The sequence below is a fragment of the Phaenicophaeus curvirostris genome, chromosome 3 (assembly GCF_032191515.1).
Source record: "Phaenicophaeus curvirostris isolate KB17595 chromosome 3, BPBGC_Pcur_1.0, whole genome shotgun sequence".
Classification (NCBI taxonomy): Eukaryota; Metazoa; Chordata; class Aves; order Cuculiformes; family Cuculidae; genus Phaenicophaeus; species Phaenicophaeus curvirostris.
In genome coordinates this window covers 51,381,416-51,397,155 of record NC_091394.1, presented here as the reverse complement: position 1 = coordinate 51,397,155, position 15,740 = coordinate 51,381,416, and the positions used below count along the sequence as shown (strand labels likewise).

Sequence of the window (15,740 nt, the reverse complement as noted above, 5' to 3'; positions counted from 1 at the left end):
GGACTAGTGGTTATTCCATCTCAAAGTAGCGTTCTTTACTCTTCCTCAATCTCCTGCTGTCTTTTCAGTGTTCTGTCAAACATCTGAAAATTTCTCATTACAAATTAGGTAGAAAAATACTTAAAAGGTTTCTGTTCTGAACACATAATAGTACAGAATTGGCTTTGGGGAATAAAGAAAAAAGCGGTATGTAACCAAATTATATGTTCAAGAATGAGCATAATCCCTTTAAAACAAGAGCTGGTACCATTGCCTGCATGTAGGGCCACGGTAAGCTTTCACATTGGGTAACTCTAATTTTGCCAAATTCCGACCCATTAGGCTGATACTTTTTCCATTCTAAGCATCTGCTTCAAGTCTGATGTTATTTTTTATTCTTTTTTTCTTTTTGTGGAAGTTTCGCAGAAATGCAGAGTCGTTTCTGATGATGGGGTGAAAAATTACATTCTTTAAAATATTTCAGTGTCTCACAAAAACATTAGTAAATAGAGCACTTCTTTTGGGCTGATGCATTATTAGGTATGTATTTGTGGAGAAAATAATGAGATTTACCATGGTAAGTCTGGCATGGTGTACTTTGCTGATACGCTACATGTGGATATCCTTATGCTTTATTGATACTGAGTGCACATAGTAGCTCTTTCATCCTCAGTGCACTTATGGTCTCAAATTAGTTAGGTTTATCTGGGACCCAGTTCTAGTTTGTGTTTCTGTCTCTCTCTCTCAATTCATCTTGCATGTCTGAAGACTAGGTTGTTGGTTACTTTAAGTAATTTTTTTCAGGAGACTGCTACTGAGTCACCGCACTTACCAGAAGATCAGGTACCAGGCCATTTTTACTTAAATCGACATACCTTTTCTTCCTTATACAGAAGTCAGTCTTGCGAGACACTGGCTGGGGCAAGGACAGGTTTTTTTTCAGTTAGTATGTGTAGATGACTTTGAAATGAACAGTTGAGGAAAATGTTGTGTGTTCTTGATAATGTAGACTATTTTTGATTAAATTGGGCGACGAGCAGTTCTGCTTTCACCTATTGTCTGCTTGCTTTGTGCCTTCACTTAGTTCAGAAGACTGATTTGGGTCTACACTGTGCATTTTTCAGTTGTCTGTTTAATGACTACTCAAATTGCCTGCACTCCTCACAGGACCTACAGTATTAATTCTTAGTATCTTTTTCATCAGAGCTGTATCACAAGAGTGTTTCCAGTACGTTAACATGTGAAGGCTGCCTTCTGAATATACAGAAACATTTATAGGGCTTTTGAACTACCGAAGTTGAAGTAGTTTATTCAAAAGACAAATAGTCTCCTTGTGTATTTGTGTAATTACAGGGATAGTCCTACACAATTTTCTTGGACCCATTTTGGACTGTGCAAAAATCGGATACTCTGTCCTCTGTGAAATAGTCCTCTGTCCTAGAAATTCACCAAAAAAGGGTTTCTAAGCAGAGTTTTTGGAAGCAGTGATCATTCTCTTGCGGTGCCAAGTTTTGTGAACTTCTGTGTGAGAAGTCTTGTCTCCAAGTTTGGAAGAGATCATGACTTCCAATTGGACATTAGAAGAGATGTATTTTAAGTGGACTGAAAAAATATGTGCTACAAATATTAGAAAGTCTTAGATCATGAACTGATTGTCATAAGTTTTTTACTTTAGTTTTGTGAAGGGGTTTTCTAGATTAGTTTTATGTCATATTAGGTATTATACAATGAATAAATTTACCTTTATTGTAGACTTGATTTTTCAACAGAAAAAAACCAGATTCAAAGTTCCTTCGTCCCTTGGAACTACCATAGAAAATGGTTCTGTTGCATGAGACAACAGAGACCATGGTTCTTCTTTTAGGTGGTGTCTTAATAAGCGAGAGATGTGAACCGAACTGGAAGGAAGCCAGGCAGTCTGTTATTAACACAATACACAGTCTGATACAGGGCAGTGAATTCTCATTGTGGCTCTACAAAGCGTTAATGAAGTTCTAATTTAAAAAGCAAACAGAAAACCTCTACATTGCACCATGGGGACCCAACACATTTTATCACATTGTATTGTGACTAATATTAATATTGTTAATTAACAAGCTTTCTTGAGATCTAGGAATATTATAGCAACAAGTTTTTATTTTTTTCAAGGCTGCCTAATGTTTCTTAGTACTTCCAGAGGTGCCAGGTGACATGAGCAGTGACATGGAATGATCTGAATTGCTTACTTATTCAGAAGATCAAACAATGAAATATAGTTTTAATAAGTGAAAAATAATTACAGTTTCTCAATTGAAACAGGTTTGGGTTTTGTTTTTTTTTTTTTTTTACTTCAAAATCAGGACACAGGAACCACCATGCTGAAGGATAGAAGCATAACTGGATCACTCTAAGAGCGGCCAATATGAAAATAAGGCTTAGCAGAACTAAGGCCACTTTACTTCTCACTGAGAGATTCCACACAGGGGTTTAATGGGATTTAACTAACACACTTTGAATTCATACCATTAATTAATTTGGCTTAACTTTCTCTCGTAACCCCACATAGACAGGATCTAAATGACTGTGTATTCCTTTTCTTCTGTAAATCCATTGTCAGTATTGACTGTATCTAGGTAATTTTCCAGTACTGAGGTTTCTGCATAGGACTTTCTGCTTGTGCTCCAGCACCTAGTTATCTAAAAATATTAAAAGCAGTGGGAAAAGCTTTCTTCCTTTCTTCCCTGGGATGGGGCTAGTTTGTTGTTTTGATTTGTTTTGGTTTTTAGTGAGACCTAGTTACATGTTGTCTTTGTAGCTTATAAAATACCTTTTTAAAAAGGCAAAAAAGTTTCACCCTTATAAAGTGTGCAATATGTGTGAAGTAGTTTGGATTAATATATTATAAAAACATGTTTTTTAAGATGTTTAGCTCCTTGTCGCAACTTTTTCCTCCTCGTACTGGAATAAATTCTGAAGTGGTACTATAGAGGAAGTGAGGAAGCTGTTCTTTGTTAAAAGTTTTATCAACTTAACCTGCAACCTCATATAATAAAATGGCATAATCATAATTTTCATTGCTCTTTAACTGATTGTCTTCATTACTGAAATTTGTGTTTCTTCAAGCTTGGCCTTAGCCAGATTTTCTCTGCATAAAGTCTATTGTGTGATTGCCTGACTCACTGGTACAAGTGATTTGTCTTTATGGGGTAGATAAAATTGTTTGTTCTATGATAACAGCTAAGTGGCTCGTTGATGGCCTATAACATGAACTTCGTGTGTATTAAAACTATGCCCTGAGTTCACAAAGTTCAGTAACTTTTCTGTGGTTTGTCCAGGTTTCACCGTCAGGTTTTCATCTACGCTTTCTTTGCAGACACTGTTCAAAACAAACAAAAAACTGTAAAAGTGTTTCAGTTATCTTTCCATGAGTAAACTAGAGTCTATCTACTTTGAAGAATAATAGAAAGCATCCTTATTTAGGCCGCGTTTTATTTTGTAGATTAGTTAACAGAATTGATACCTGCAACTGCATAGGTTCAGAAACAATGAATCCGTATGAGAGCGCAAGCAATACAGAGAAATTTTTTGCTCCATTTTTAAAGGTTGAGCTTTCCTTGTTAATTCTTTTTGAAAGACTTAATCACAAATCACATGTTCCAGAAGATCTATTTGCTACTTTTCCTTTCATAGGTCCAATGATGCACCAGCAGCCTCCTTCCCAGCAATACAACATGCCACAAGCAGGTGGCCAGCATTACCAGGGGCAGCAGCCACCTATGGGAATGATGGGCCAAGTTAACCAAGGAAATCATATGATGGGTCAGAGACAGATTCCTCCATACAGACCGCCACAGCAAGGTAGGACTTCACTTCAGTGTTTTTCCATTGATTTTAAATAACCATTATAAATCTATTTTAAATCACTTTCTTGCATACACCAAACTTCGATCAGATCATTGGGTGTCACAGACTTTGTTTGCAGAGTTTTTGTTATCCTTTTAAGGGTGGTTCTGGCAGAAACGTGTTACTGGTATCACCATGAAATGTGAAGACAAGAATTTCTTTTGTTTTGATTTTTTTTCTGACAAAAAGCATTTAAAAATATGCATCTCACATATGCTGATGCGGAATTCTGTTTTGATGTTTAAATGTTAGGTACAGAAAAGGAACAGGATACCTGCTTGGTTCTGAATTTGCTCTGTAACAAAAAAGGAGCAGTGTTCCACAATCTTGCTTCCCCTTTTTTTTCCAGTCCTTTTAGAAAAGAATAACTTTTTTTTTTTTTAACACCTTAGTCAGTTATACACATGTTCCTAAAGTGAGCTCAGGACTGAAGTTTGATATATGTGTGCTCAATCTAGTGCAGCCAAACAACTATGCTGTGTGTGTATATATAAATAGATATTTTTATTTTTTTTAAGTAAACCAGATTACATGTGTTGTTTGAAATGCAACGATATGGGTGGGGAATACATTTGAGAAATATTTCTCATGCTAAAATCAGAAATTAGCAGGCTTTATAACAGAGAAAACAAGTTATTTACGTATTGACTGGTTGTGGTTTTTCAGGCCCACCACAGCAGTACTCAGGCCAGGAAGACTATTATGGGGACCAATACAGTCATGGTGGACAAGGTCCTCCAGAAGGCATGAACCAGCAATATTACCCTGATGGTAATCTCTCATAAATGTTAACTTTCCCATTTTCTATACCTGCCCAATACTAATGTAGTCATATGCCCAAAATTAGGGAATGAGGCAAGAATAGTAATTGGATATCATACCTCACATTTACAAAATCTTCCAAGTTTCTACAGTTTAAGTTACTATGACTGGTTAATTTTACAAATTACTAAAAGCATGTAATCTGTAATACTCCCATTTGAAACTTCAACACGGTTTTAATATTTCAGAATGAAGTTCTGTAATTGGTTTATCTAAAGTGTCGAGGGTTCTTAGCATATCTAGTATAATTGAGTTGAATTAAAACAGTCATAACTCCGTGTAAATAAAGAGAGGAGGTGATATCCTTTTATTAAAGATTTTATTGAAGTGGAAAAACTTGCTGAAAAGATGTGGGGGTTCTGTAAATATTCTGGTTTTTTACTTAGTGTTTAGTTTTCATGTCAGTTCACAAATGTGTTATTGTTACTACGGTATGGGCCTTTACTTTAATTTTTACAATAAAATAAAATGGTCCCTGCCCTGAAGAGGCTGTAACTGTGAATCCTCTTTTAAGCCCCCCCAGTGCTTTCAAGATAAGATGAGAACTTTGTATTTCATAAATCTGTTCTCCTACCTCTTTGAATTTCCCAGTGCTGAAGGCTGTTGGATTGTGTTATACGTTAGAAAAGTTGCAATTAACCTGTTTTTCGGCTGAGCAGAGACTGGGAAAACAAAGATACTGACTAATGACTACTGTGATAACCCTGTGTGCAACTTTAATGGTATCTTATGAAGTTCAAGGAATGTGGTAGATGTTAATGTTTTAAAAATATATACAAAACAAAGCTGTGTAATTGCCAAAGCAACTGCTCATGGCAAATAAAAGGATACAAGATAGTTTTTTGAATTTTACTTTCTATTAAATTGATTTTAAGGGATTATTTTGGGGGTTATATGTGCAGAATTATTTTACATGTAATTGTTAAGCCTCCATTTTGTTACTTTTATGTTTTACTTTAAATAGTTCGGGCAGTTTACTGTAGTAAGGGCAATTTGATGTTACCATGAACAGCTCTGTGGCAGCACAGATTACTTCTCTAAGACCTAATCCTTCTAAAGATTCATTCTTTATCATTACCTCATTGCTTTTATGTAGAATGTAAAGAGAATATATTGTAAGTCTTGTTTTAATAGTTATGTATTTGTATTAGGTGCAGTCATTGAGATATGGTACAGTTGCAGAGCTAATTACAGAGACCATTTAATTTTAGAAATATTTTCTCCTTTCCATTTTTTTATTCCAAAATTTTATTCCAAATGTAAAGAATATGTGTAATTTGTTTTCAAATTTAAACAAAATTTTGGCCTGTTTTCTTGGCCAAGTCTGCAATAAAATATATTTTTGTTGTCTGTAAGACAAAATAACAACAACAGGTGGGATGCTTACTGCATATGTTGATTTTAATCAAAGATGCTTGTAGTCTCTGAAAAAGAAGGTTTATTTGTAATGATCATACTCAGGACTGGAATGTAAGAGGAAGAGTTTTGTTAAGACTTGTAGGAATTCTGTTTGTAGGGAAAACCTCCAGAATGTTATTTTTCTGTCACTTGAAAGCAAAATTTCATGTAGAGTGTGGTTCATAACTTCGTTGAGCGTTATTTGTTATTTTTCATACGGCTTTTAGCATATGCTTTTGAATTGGAGATCAGCAGAACAGGTGTTAGACAAAGTATGGTAATTGCTTTCTTTGTTCATTCTGATTTAATTCAGGTTATTTACATGTGAAAGGCCTAAATGCTTTCAATTTTTTTGAGTGAAAGATAAAGAACTTTACCCCCTCCAAGGATTATCAGAAGGTTAAGACCATCCCTTACTGTGATGTTGCTGGAACTACTGCATTAAGCCTTTTTTTTTTTCCTGTCACATGTTAATCCAATATGAAAGGAAATCATATTAATAAGTCTTTGGCTAATACAATTTAAAATTCTTTTTTGTTATATCCAGTTGAATTTTTTTTCATTTTTCTGAGAAATGAAATATTTTTAGGGTTTTCACTCAGGGGCCATTAACTTTTCTTCCTGTCTCTTGTCGAATTGATGTAGGTCATAATGATTACGGTTATCAGCAACCGTCGTATCCTGAACAAGGCTACGATAGGCCTTATGAGGATTCCTCACAACATTACTACGAAGGAGGTATCTATATACCTTCACGCACATACGCACATACATTCCCTTTCCTCTCCCACCCCCAATGGGAACCAAAATTCTTACACTACACGACTTATACCCATGCAAAGCTCTTATAGAATACTAGTTGCTGGCTGTCTTGAAAATTGCAGGGAACCTGAAGCATTCAGAATAATTTCTTGCAAACACCTAAAATATATAACCACGATTTGCCATTTCTAACAACAGTAAAATGACTAAAACACTCTAGGGAATTTTTTTTTTTACCTCAGTGGAAATTTTTATTTAAACATAAATTTGTTGGTTCAGTTGTATATCTTTTTGTGTGTGTATATATTTTGTATACTTATAGTGCTGTTAGGAAATAGCTTGCTGATCTTGTGTAGCTAGTCTGTGCTCTTGTAGCTGTCTTAATTTTGTCTTTTTTTTTTTTATTTTATTTAGCATAGTCATGATCTTATGACTGTGATGTTCCAGTAAATGTAATGCTCGTTTGGCAGAGGTGCTGAAAATGCTGCAGTTCAACTTTGCAAAATTGGCTTTAACTGCAGTTTGTTTGGCCGAATTCCTTCTGTTTGGTTTGAGTTTTCTTTGTTTTGTTCAGTTTTTTAAATCAATATTGCATTTTCATTTTGTTCTTGTGTTGTTGGCTGTGCATCTTAGAAGGAAAAAAAATAGTAAAGTAGGTATCTTTATAAGTATTTGCTTTCTTGCAATCATCTTACAGGAAACTCGCAATATGGTCAGCAGCAAGATGCCTATCAAGGACCACCCCAACAGCAGGGTTATCCACCGCAACAGCAGCAATATCCAGGCCAACAAGGCTATCCAGGACAACAGCAGGGTTATGGTAAGAACCTGAAGACGCAGACAGCAATCACAAAGACATGGGGAGATCCTTGTATGTTATTCCATCCATGTTTTACTGTCCAGACTTCTGCAAAAAAAAAAACCTGTATGCCCACAATTTCACTGTGCCAAAACATGAATGCATAGAAGACAGCATCTTTTGGGAAGTAGATGTGTTGGCAATCTAGGACAATGTGGTAGCATAGAAAAGGAGCATGGCCAGAAGACATTCTGTTGCCATCTGTAACTTAGAAAGACTCTGCTGTTTTCAATCTCTGCAGGGGAACACAGAGTCAGGAGGGCAGAAAGATGTCAGAGCCATTTATACCCTTTCATCCTTGCATTTGCCATTTAGAACGATATTAAAACTATTTTAAAATCACATCCAACATATTTGAATCATACTTTTAAAGTTCTTGTACTAATTAGTAATGAAACAAATACAAGCATTGCCACTGTAGCTTTCAAGATAGTCTTATAAATTTGCATTACTAGTGCAAACCTTCTGGTATATGATGGGAATGAGAAATCATCTGCCACAAATGAGATAATGTAGTCCTCGGATTCAAGGAAAACCTCCAAAACAGGAAACTTAAAGTAGTAATACAAAAAAGTAGTAATTCTTGTGCATTACATCTGAACACTTGAAGTCAGAAGAGCATACTGAGAATACTGCTCTTTTAAGTTTTTCCTGTTTGTGTATTGTAAAGCTGTAGATATTTATCTCAGAAGAAGGAATCTCTGAAATCTAACTCCCATGGTTTTTAACTTTTAGTTTTGTTGCAGGTTGAAGTGCTAAAACTTTCAGCTTGGTGGATATGCAAGGGCTTGTTTACCATGTAGATAGATGCCAGATTTGCATTAAATCCAGCTATGTTGAGACAGAGCTAAGTTTTAAGAGGAACTACTGAGATTTAGCAAGTTTTCTTCTCCTGGAGGTTATAGATGAATCGATAATTCTAAAGTAATACCTTCATGTATTTATGTTATGCTAAACATAACACAGGAAGAGACTGAAGATCAGAGTGAAGGTCCATCTAGTTCATTATTCTAACATTTGTAAGTAAAGAAATAAAATCTAACTTATTCTGAAAGTTTAGGTTAAGAAATACTAGAGGGACGGGATGAAGAAATCTGTTGGAGCTAATTAAGCGCTATAATTTGTATACCAAATAGCGTATTTCTCAATTTCTGCTTTTTCAGCAGAAATTGATATTGGAGTTCCACTTTCATTTTGTAAAAGCTGTTGCTGAGTATTTAGAATTCGGCTATAAGGAATTACCATGAATAAATAAAACCAAGTTTCATTTGTCAGATGAACACCGCACTTTTTAGGATGTAGTATCCTTGCTTGATTTAATATTTAATTGCATTCTAATTTGCAAAAATAAATCATTCTCCCAGTCATTATTATCAATCTTTAAGGTTTTGTTCCACTTTAGAAAGCTGAAACTGTGTAGTTCAAGGGGATTTGAGGCCTAAGGAGAATGGTAATAGCCTATGGAGCTTTTCTTCTTCAGATCATCTTTTTGACTGTCTCATAGATCCAGAATTACTGAGTTACCAGCTGATGACATCTTTATGTCCAGTGTCTGTAGCTAAAACTAGCCCTCTATAGAAATTAATCACATTATTGCTAAAACACATCTGTTTCTTCTGAGGGGGGGAAATGGTGTTGATTTGTTTAGAAGGAAGCATTTCTGAAGCTTTGCAAATCTTCTGACTCTGCCAGTTTTTAAGGGGTGGTGATGAAAAACCTAATTTAGATCCACTGCAGAAGATCCATGTGGAGTGTACATCATCTCTCCTAAGGTAGGAGGGGATGAGGTTAGTTTTGTTTGGAACATGGCTGTACTGCCTGATGGTAGTAATGTGCAGCTTCCAGTGGTAGATGGGCCGAGTCCCTGTGAATAGTAACAGTGAAAGTTTGTATTGACAAAAAACTGCTGCCTTTTACAGCCAAAAAAGGCTGGAGCCAAAGTTGTTATTTTTTCTTCCGTATGGTTTTCCTGGAAATTTAAGATGACTGGAGGATTATGGAGTACAGGGTGTTTATTTTCTGTGCCACAGGAACATTTACTGGTTGTCACATCTCACATTTTATACATCAAGCTTGCTTACCTGACATCCCATTTATGATTGCCTGCTGCGGTGCGAGAGCTGACTTTCTGGCAGTGCAGTGCTGCTAGTCTCTTCAGAATGCCCAGATGCTAAACACAGCTGATCATTTGCCTGCTCCTGGCATTATAAAGTTTTGGAACTGGAGTAGCATACAGCAGCAGGAAAGCATGCCTCCCCAAATCCCCGAAAGTGCTCATATTTATGATTTGTCATTTCTTGCCGTGTTCTTCCCTGTCCTGAGACCTTGTGTGTGGAACTACATACATTGGTAATAAATAATTGATATGTCAATAAAGGTAAACTTTATCATGGGTGGAGCACAGGCCCTGTCAGCTAAGGTGCTTTCCAAGGTGAGAGGAGGACCACTGATCCCTCCTGTATTTTTCAGTAGGAAAAGACCTAACTGCACAGTAGTGATATTTCATAGCCCTGTTTAGTTGTAAAAATTCAATGCTTTTACTGTTCTCTTCTTCCTAACACCTTAAGCAATCTTATTTTATTTTATTTTATTCACATTCTAATGATCTCTAGGTCCTTCCCAGAGTGGTCCAGGACCTCAGTATCCTAATTATCCACAAGGACAAGGCCAACAGTATGGGGGTTACCGACCCACACAGCCTGGGCCACCACAGCCACCACAGCAGAGGCCTTATGGATATGACCAGGTATTCTTTCATTTAATGAGAAAGTTATGATTCTTACACACTCATTTGATAATTATAGTATTTTGTAGACATTTAAACTAATGACTTGAGGGCACAGTCTCTCAGGAATGTTTATACAGTTCTCTTGGATTGTTTTTCCAGGTAAGTTACCCAGAGTCATTTGTCTGGAGGTGTGATTAGTCATTCTCTTCTGAATTTGCAAAATTTTAATATGATTTGACAAAGCGAGGCACGCCAGACAATATTTTTGGACCCTAAAAATCAAGGGATCTGTTTCATAGACTCATGGTGAATGACTCATAAGAAAGATGAGATTCCTAAATCTCATGGTGGATCATTCTTCCGTACTACTTTGCAATAAAATGGTTGAATTGATTTTCCACAAACAAATCCTGTAATCCTTTCCAGTTGCAGAACCACCTCAGGTGTGCAACTGAAATCCCTCCACTTTGGAGCTGTGTGGGGAAACACAAAGCCTATTTTTGCACAGATTTTTTCTGAGCAGAGTAAAAGAACCCTGAAAGTGGTAAAGAAGTGACCTGAAAAATCAACTGCTTCTCTCCTATTGCTGCTAAGATAAGTTTAAAACAAAAAAAACCCAAACCCACTGAAACTCTAAGCTGGAGTTGTAGTGGAGGACTCCTGTAAAAAAACCAGTCTTCTAATTGAAGTAGTCTTGTCTCTGAATTGGAGAGATATGGATTTGATGGATAAGGAATTGCTTGGATGATTGCATTCAGAGAGTAGTGGTTAACTGCTCTATGTCCAGATGGAGATCCATGACAAGTGGTGTCCCTCAGGGGTCCGTACTGGGAATAGTGTTGTTTAGTATTTTAATCACTGATGTAGAAAGCGAGATCAAGTGCACCCTGAGCAGGTTGGCAGATGACACCAAGCTGAGTAGTGCAGTTGTCATGCCAGAAGGACGCGATGTCATCCAGAGGGACCTGGACAAGCCTGAGAAGTGGCTCTATGTGAACCTCATGAGGTTCAGCAAGGCCGAGTGCAAGGTTCTGTACCTGCATCAGGGCAATTTGTGGTTTCAGTACAGGCTGGGGGATGATGTAACTTAGAGAAGGATTTGGGGGTGCTGATTGATGAGGAGCTCGCCATGACCTGGCAAGGTGCGCTCGCAGCCTGGAAGGCAAACTGTATCCTGGGCTGCATCAAAAGAAGCGTGGCCAACAGGTCGAGGGAGGTGATTCTGCCCCTCTGCACCACTCTTGTGAGACCCCGTCTGGAGTATTGTGTCCAGTTCTGGAATCCCCAACGTAAGAAGGACATGGAACTGTTGAAGTGGGTCCAGAGGAGGGTTATGAAGATGATCAAAGTGCTGGAGCACCTCCCCTACGAGGACAGGCTGAGAGAATTGGGGTTGCTTACCCTGGAGAACGCTCCAGGGAGACCTTATAGCAGCCTTCCAGTACCTGAAGGGGCCCACAGGAAAGCTGGGGAGGGACTTTTTACAAGGGGATGTAGTGATAGGATGAGGGGAAATGGCTTTAAATTGGAAGGGGGAAGATTTAGATTAGACATTAGGAAGAAATTATTCATGATGAAGGTGTTGAGGCCCTGGCACAGGTTTCCCAGGGAAACAGGCAGTAGGTGCCCTCTGCCTGGAGGTGTTCAGGGCTCTGTTGGATGGGGCCTTGGACTGCCTGATCTAGTGGGACGTGTCCCTACCCATGGCAGGGGCGTTGGAACTGGGTGATCTTTAAGGTCCCTTCCAACACAAACCATTTGATGATTCTGTGAAAATATGAAGTGGAGGTTTTATTCGTTAAGAAGGTACTAAATCTGTAAAATCTAATCTTTGCTGTAGGAATTGCTCTGAAATATTATTAAAATGTACATTTTTACTTTCCTCCGCATAAACAAAGTGGAGAGTAACTATAAATACACATTATGATTAAGTTAAGGTTCCAGTGTTTAAATAAAATCCTGGTATGTTGGTAGATGAGCTGAACTTTCAAGAAGTTCCCCTTGGAGTGAGAGTAGCCACAATTGTCTGCATTTCTAAAGAAGAACCATTGGCTTCCTTTCTGCAGAAATTAGAAAAGAAGAGGAAGAAGGAACAGACTCTTTCAGTGTGGTAGTTTAGAGATGCAATTACTTTCAGTTATTTAACAGATAAACAAAATGCTCATGCTTTGAAATACTAGCTTATTCCCACAAATAATAAGGTACAGGAAAATGCTTTGCTTATGGAAAATACAGGGTCAAGGAAACTTAATCTCAGTTTGATTTTCTTCCAGCTTTATTTCCAACCCTCTCTATAGATAGGCTCTACTCCTCCAGTTTTTGTGATCTGGAAGTTACACTGGGAAATTTGGTTATAGAAGATCTCTCCACTCTTTCATACAAGCCATTCCCATAGGAATTTTGCTGCTTAAATTCTCATCTGACAGCTGTTCTGAAACTTTGTCCTGACTGATTGTCATATTACAATGGAAAAAACCCTGGCATTGGCACATAAAATGGATTTCAGATATTGCCTTAACGTGGTGGTACTTAACATGGAACAGTGTCGGTTCTGCAGCTTGGAGAATGTTCAGTTCATAGCATTATTTGTTTCTGCAAGCCTTGAGCCCTTTAAAGGATCATGGTAAACATGTAGCATTGATTCTTTCACCTCTGCCCTCCTCTGCAGTACATGACATTCTGTCAAAGGAAATAGAGAGTATCAATAAGGGTAATAATTCTATGTATTGGATCTATGGAATAATTGGTTCCCATAGGATATGTTGACTATTTCTTTACATTCACAGAGATATGCCTTGATTTTTTAGATATGTGGTATCAGTTCATTCTGTAATGCTTGATATATAAATATTTTTAGGTGTCTCTGAAAGCAGGTTAGTTTCCTAAATAACTTTGAATTTAGGTGGCCTTACCTTTTTGAAATAGTTTTCAAAGTTTATGTGGAAGTAATTCCCATCTTTTATTTTTGACTGTACTCTGCGAATTTCACAGCAGTCTGTTTAATTTAAAGATGCAGTGTGTTGGATCAAATTAGGTTCCTGCTTTTAATTGCTTATCATCAATCTTACTTTTGCATTAAAATGCAAAGGATTTTTAGTGAGCTGAAACTATGTACCTCTAACTGTTATTGGTTTATCTTTTATTGTTATTTGTTTCCACCTTCTAACATCATAGTTTATTTGTGTGTTCTTCTGAGTTCGGGTTTTAATACAGGAAAATATGCTTTGTGGTCTAATTATGTGTTTTGAATTTCTGTTTTAGGGTCAGTATGGAAACTATCAACAGTGAAAAGGCACTCACATTCCAATAGGCAATATGTATTAGCAGCCGTATTGTCTTCTCAGCACTGTGGACATCCTCCTGAGATGAGAACTTCCCATTCCATCTAGATTGTGGAAAAATCTTGTGGCTGTTTTATGGTATGCAGTCTTTATGGGTTAATTGTAAAGACTGTAGATTCTCAGAAACTGATTTCACGTCTCTACTCTAGATGGCAATATTGGCCAGAAAATACGTGACATAACAATTTGCAGTGAGTTGAAAACTGTGTGTCAAATAGACTGTTACAAACTGAAAGGTGTGAACAGCTTTGTATGTTTATGAAGGTTATGGGAATTAAATATTTTTTCCACAGATTTTTTTTTGTAAGGGGATAGGGGAAATGCACACTTTTTACAGCAGCAATATTTTGTATATTATGTTTTTCATGTGGTGAATATGCAAGACAGTACACTACTCGCTGAGCAGGATAGGAAATCTACTGTTAAAAATGGGTTGGGGCATGATAAGTGCTTGATTGTTTAAGTCTCGAAATGGTGTACAACAAAGATAACTGAAAAAAGGTGGAAAGCATCGTACATCACTGATAGGTTCATATACAAAGAATAAGAATCCCAGTTATCTAAATGGGAGCATAACTAAGGACAATATAATATAGTCTTGTGCAAAGATTAATTTTTTAAGCTTTCCAATTTTTCTGAGTGAAATGTTTTTGTAAAAATTGTTTCTAACATAGCTTGACAATTTTCTGCAGCATTTTTTTGGTAACAAGATAAATGTTTGATTTTTATTTCTCTACTGTTTTGTCACAGCTTCGCATAAGCAAGCTGTAATCCCTCTTAATAATTGCAATAATAAAGAAAATGACAAATGTTAATTTTTCTTGGCTTGAATATGCAAAGAACTTGAAAAAGAATATGGAGGACACGACTGCGTTGTATATTTTAACCTTTAGTTAAATAATTTGTATGTATCAAAATAGCCTAGAAGACTTTGTAAAGCCTATCTAAACTTTCCTAACTGGGACTTAATATCTTTAGAAAGGGGGCATTTTTTTGTGTGTGTCCATTTTTCTTATTGGTTAACATGAGACCAAGGGATGTTCTATAACATCATATAAAACCTGTTGGTGAGGTAAATGCCAAATTTTGTTTTGAACTTCATTAATGCTTATAGTGTTGCATGTGAGATAGAGGCAGCACCTTGATCAATAGCATAGTACACAAAAAAAATCGGTTCTGAGACTGTCCTGCAACTGCATATCAGACAAATAAATGGATAATTTTGCTGTGCAGGAATATACACATTCAAGAATTCCTAGCAACTTTTATAAATGGCAAACCTTATAATTAAACCAGGAGTAAAATAGTATTTTTTTTTTCAGTTGGCAGTCATGTTTGGGGGGGGAGTGTCACATCCGGTGTTCATAACACGTGTGACATTATACATGGAACACAAGGTTTTCAATTTGTTCTTCATTCTTAAATGGAAAACAATTTTCTTAAAGTCAATAGAAAATACACATCAAGGTTTGAACAGATACGGCATGAGAAACATTATTATGAATGAAATGCTTGTCAGTTCTGTGCCAATTTTCCACCACTGTGTACTTCATTGCTATTTAAAACTGTACTCCATCAATTCTAACGGAAGAATAAATTATTTGTGATTTTAATTTTCTCATTTGTTTCTTTAAATTAGATCCCTGTCACACTGATGTCTCATCTGGAGACTGCTGTAGGTTTTTATTTTACAGAAGTTTGGCCAGAATAACCAAACTGTATTTGCATTCCAGGATTTTATCAAAATTCTCTTGCCATAGCCAAGTTAATTGGAATTAACTGTTCAGTAATCAGCATGTTGTGTAGGTTGTTTGTTACGAAATTCTTCCTTGGAAAATGAAGGTCCATGAGACCGTAATCAAGATGACTGAATTAGATAAATGAGTTGAGGAGGCAAAAATGTGTTGAACCCAACCTGGTGTAGATGTGTTATCTCATTTGAAATAAGCTCAACTGACATTAAGAAATA

General features: G+C 36.7%; 1 protein-coding gene across 4 annotated transcripts in view; it reads left to right on the top strand.

Annotated features, from left to right (window-relative positions):
- Positions 1 to 15,384, top strand: part of SS18 (SS18 subunit of BAF chromatin remodeling complex) — a 43,570-nt gene extending 28,186 nt beyond the window's left edge. For 2 of the 4 annotated variants that reach the window (XM_069854006.1, XM_069854008.1), the window contains 6 exons: positions 3,649 to 3,816; positions 4,528 to 4,632; positions 6,727 to 6,819; positions 7,541 to 7,663; positions 10,315 to 10,448; positions 13,692 to 15,384. In XM_069854006.1, the coding sequence (XP_069710107.1) occupies positions 3,649 to 3,816; positions 4,528 to 4,632; positions 6,727 to 6,819; positions 7,541 to 7,663; positions 10,315 to 10,448; positions 13,692 to 13,718 (650 nt within the window). In that variant the 3' untranslated portion in view covers positions 13,719 to 15,384. The remainder of the gene's footprint in view (positions 1 to 3,648; positions 3,817 to 4,527; positions 4,633 to 6,726; positions 6,820 to 7,540; positions 7,664 to 10,314; positions 10,449 to 13,691) is intronic. The other 2 variants (XM_069854007.1, XM_069854009.1) reach the window with 2 other exon arrangements.
- Positions 15,385 to 15,740: the final 356 nt, after the last annotated feature.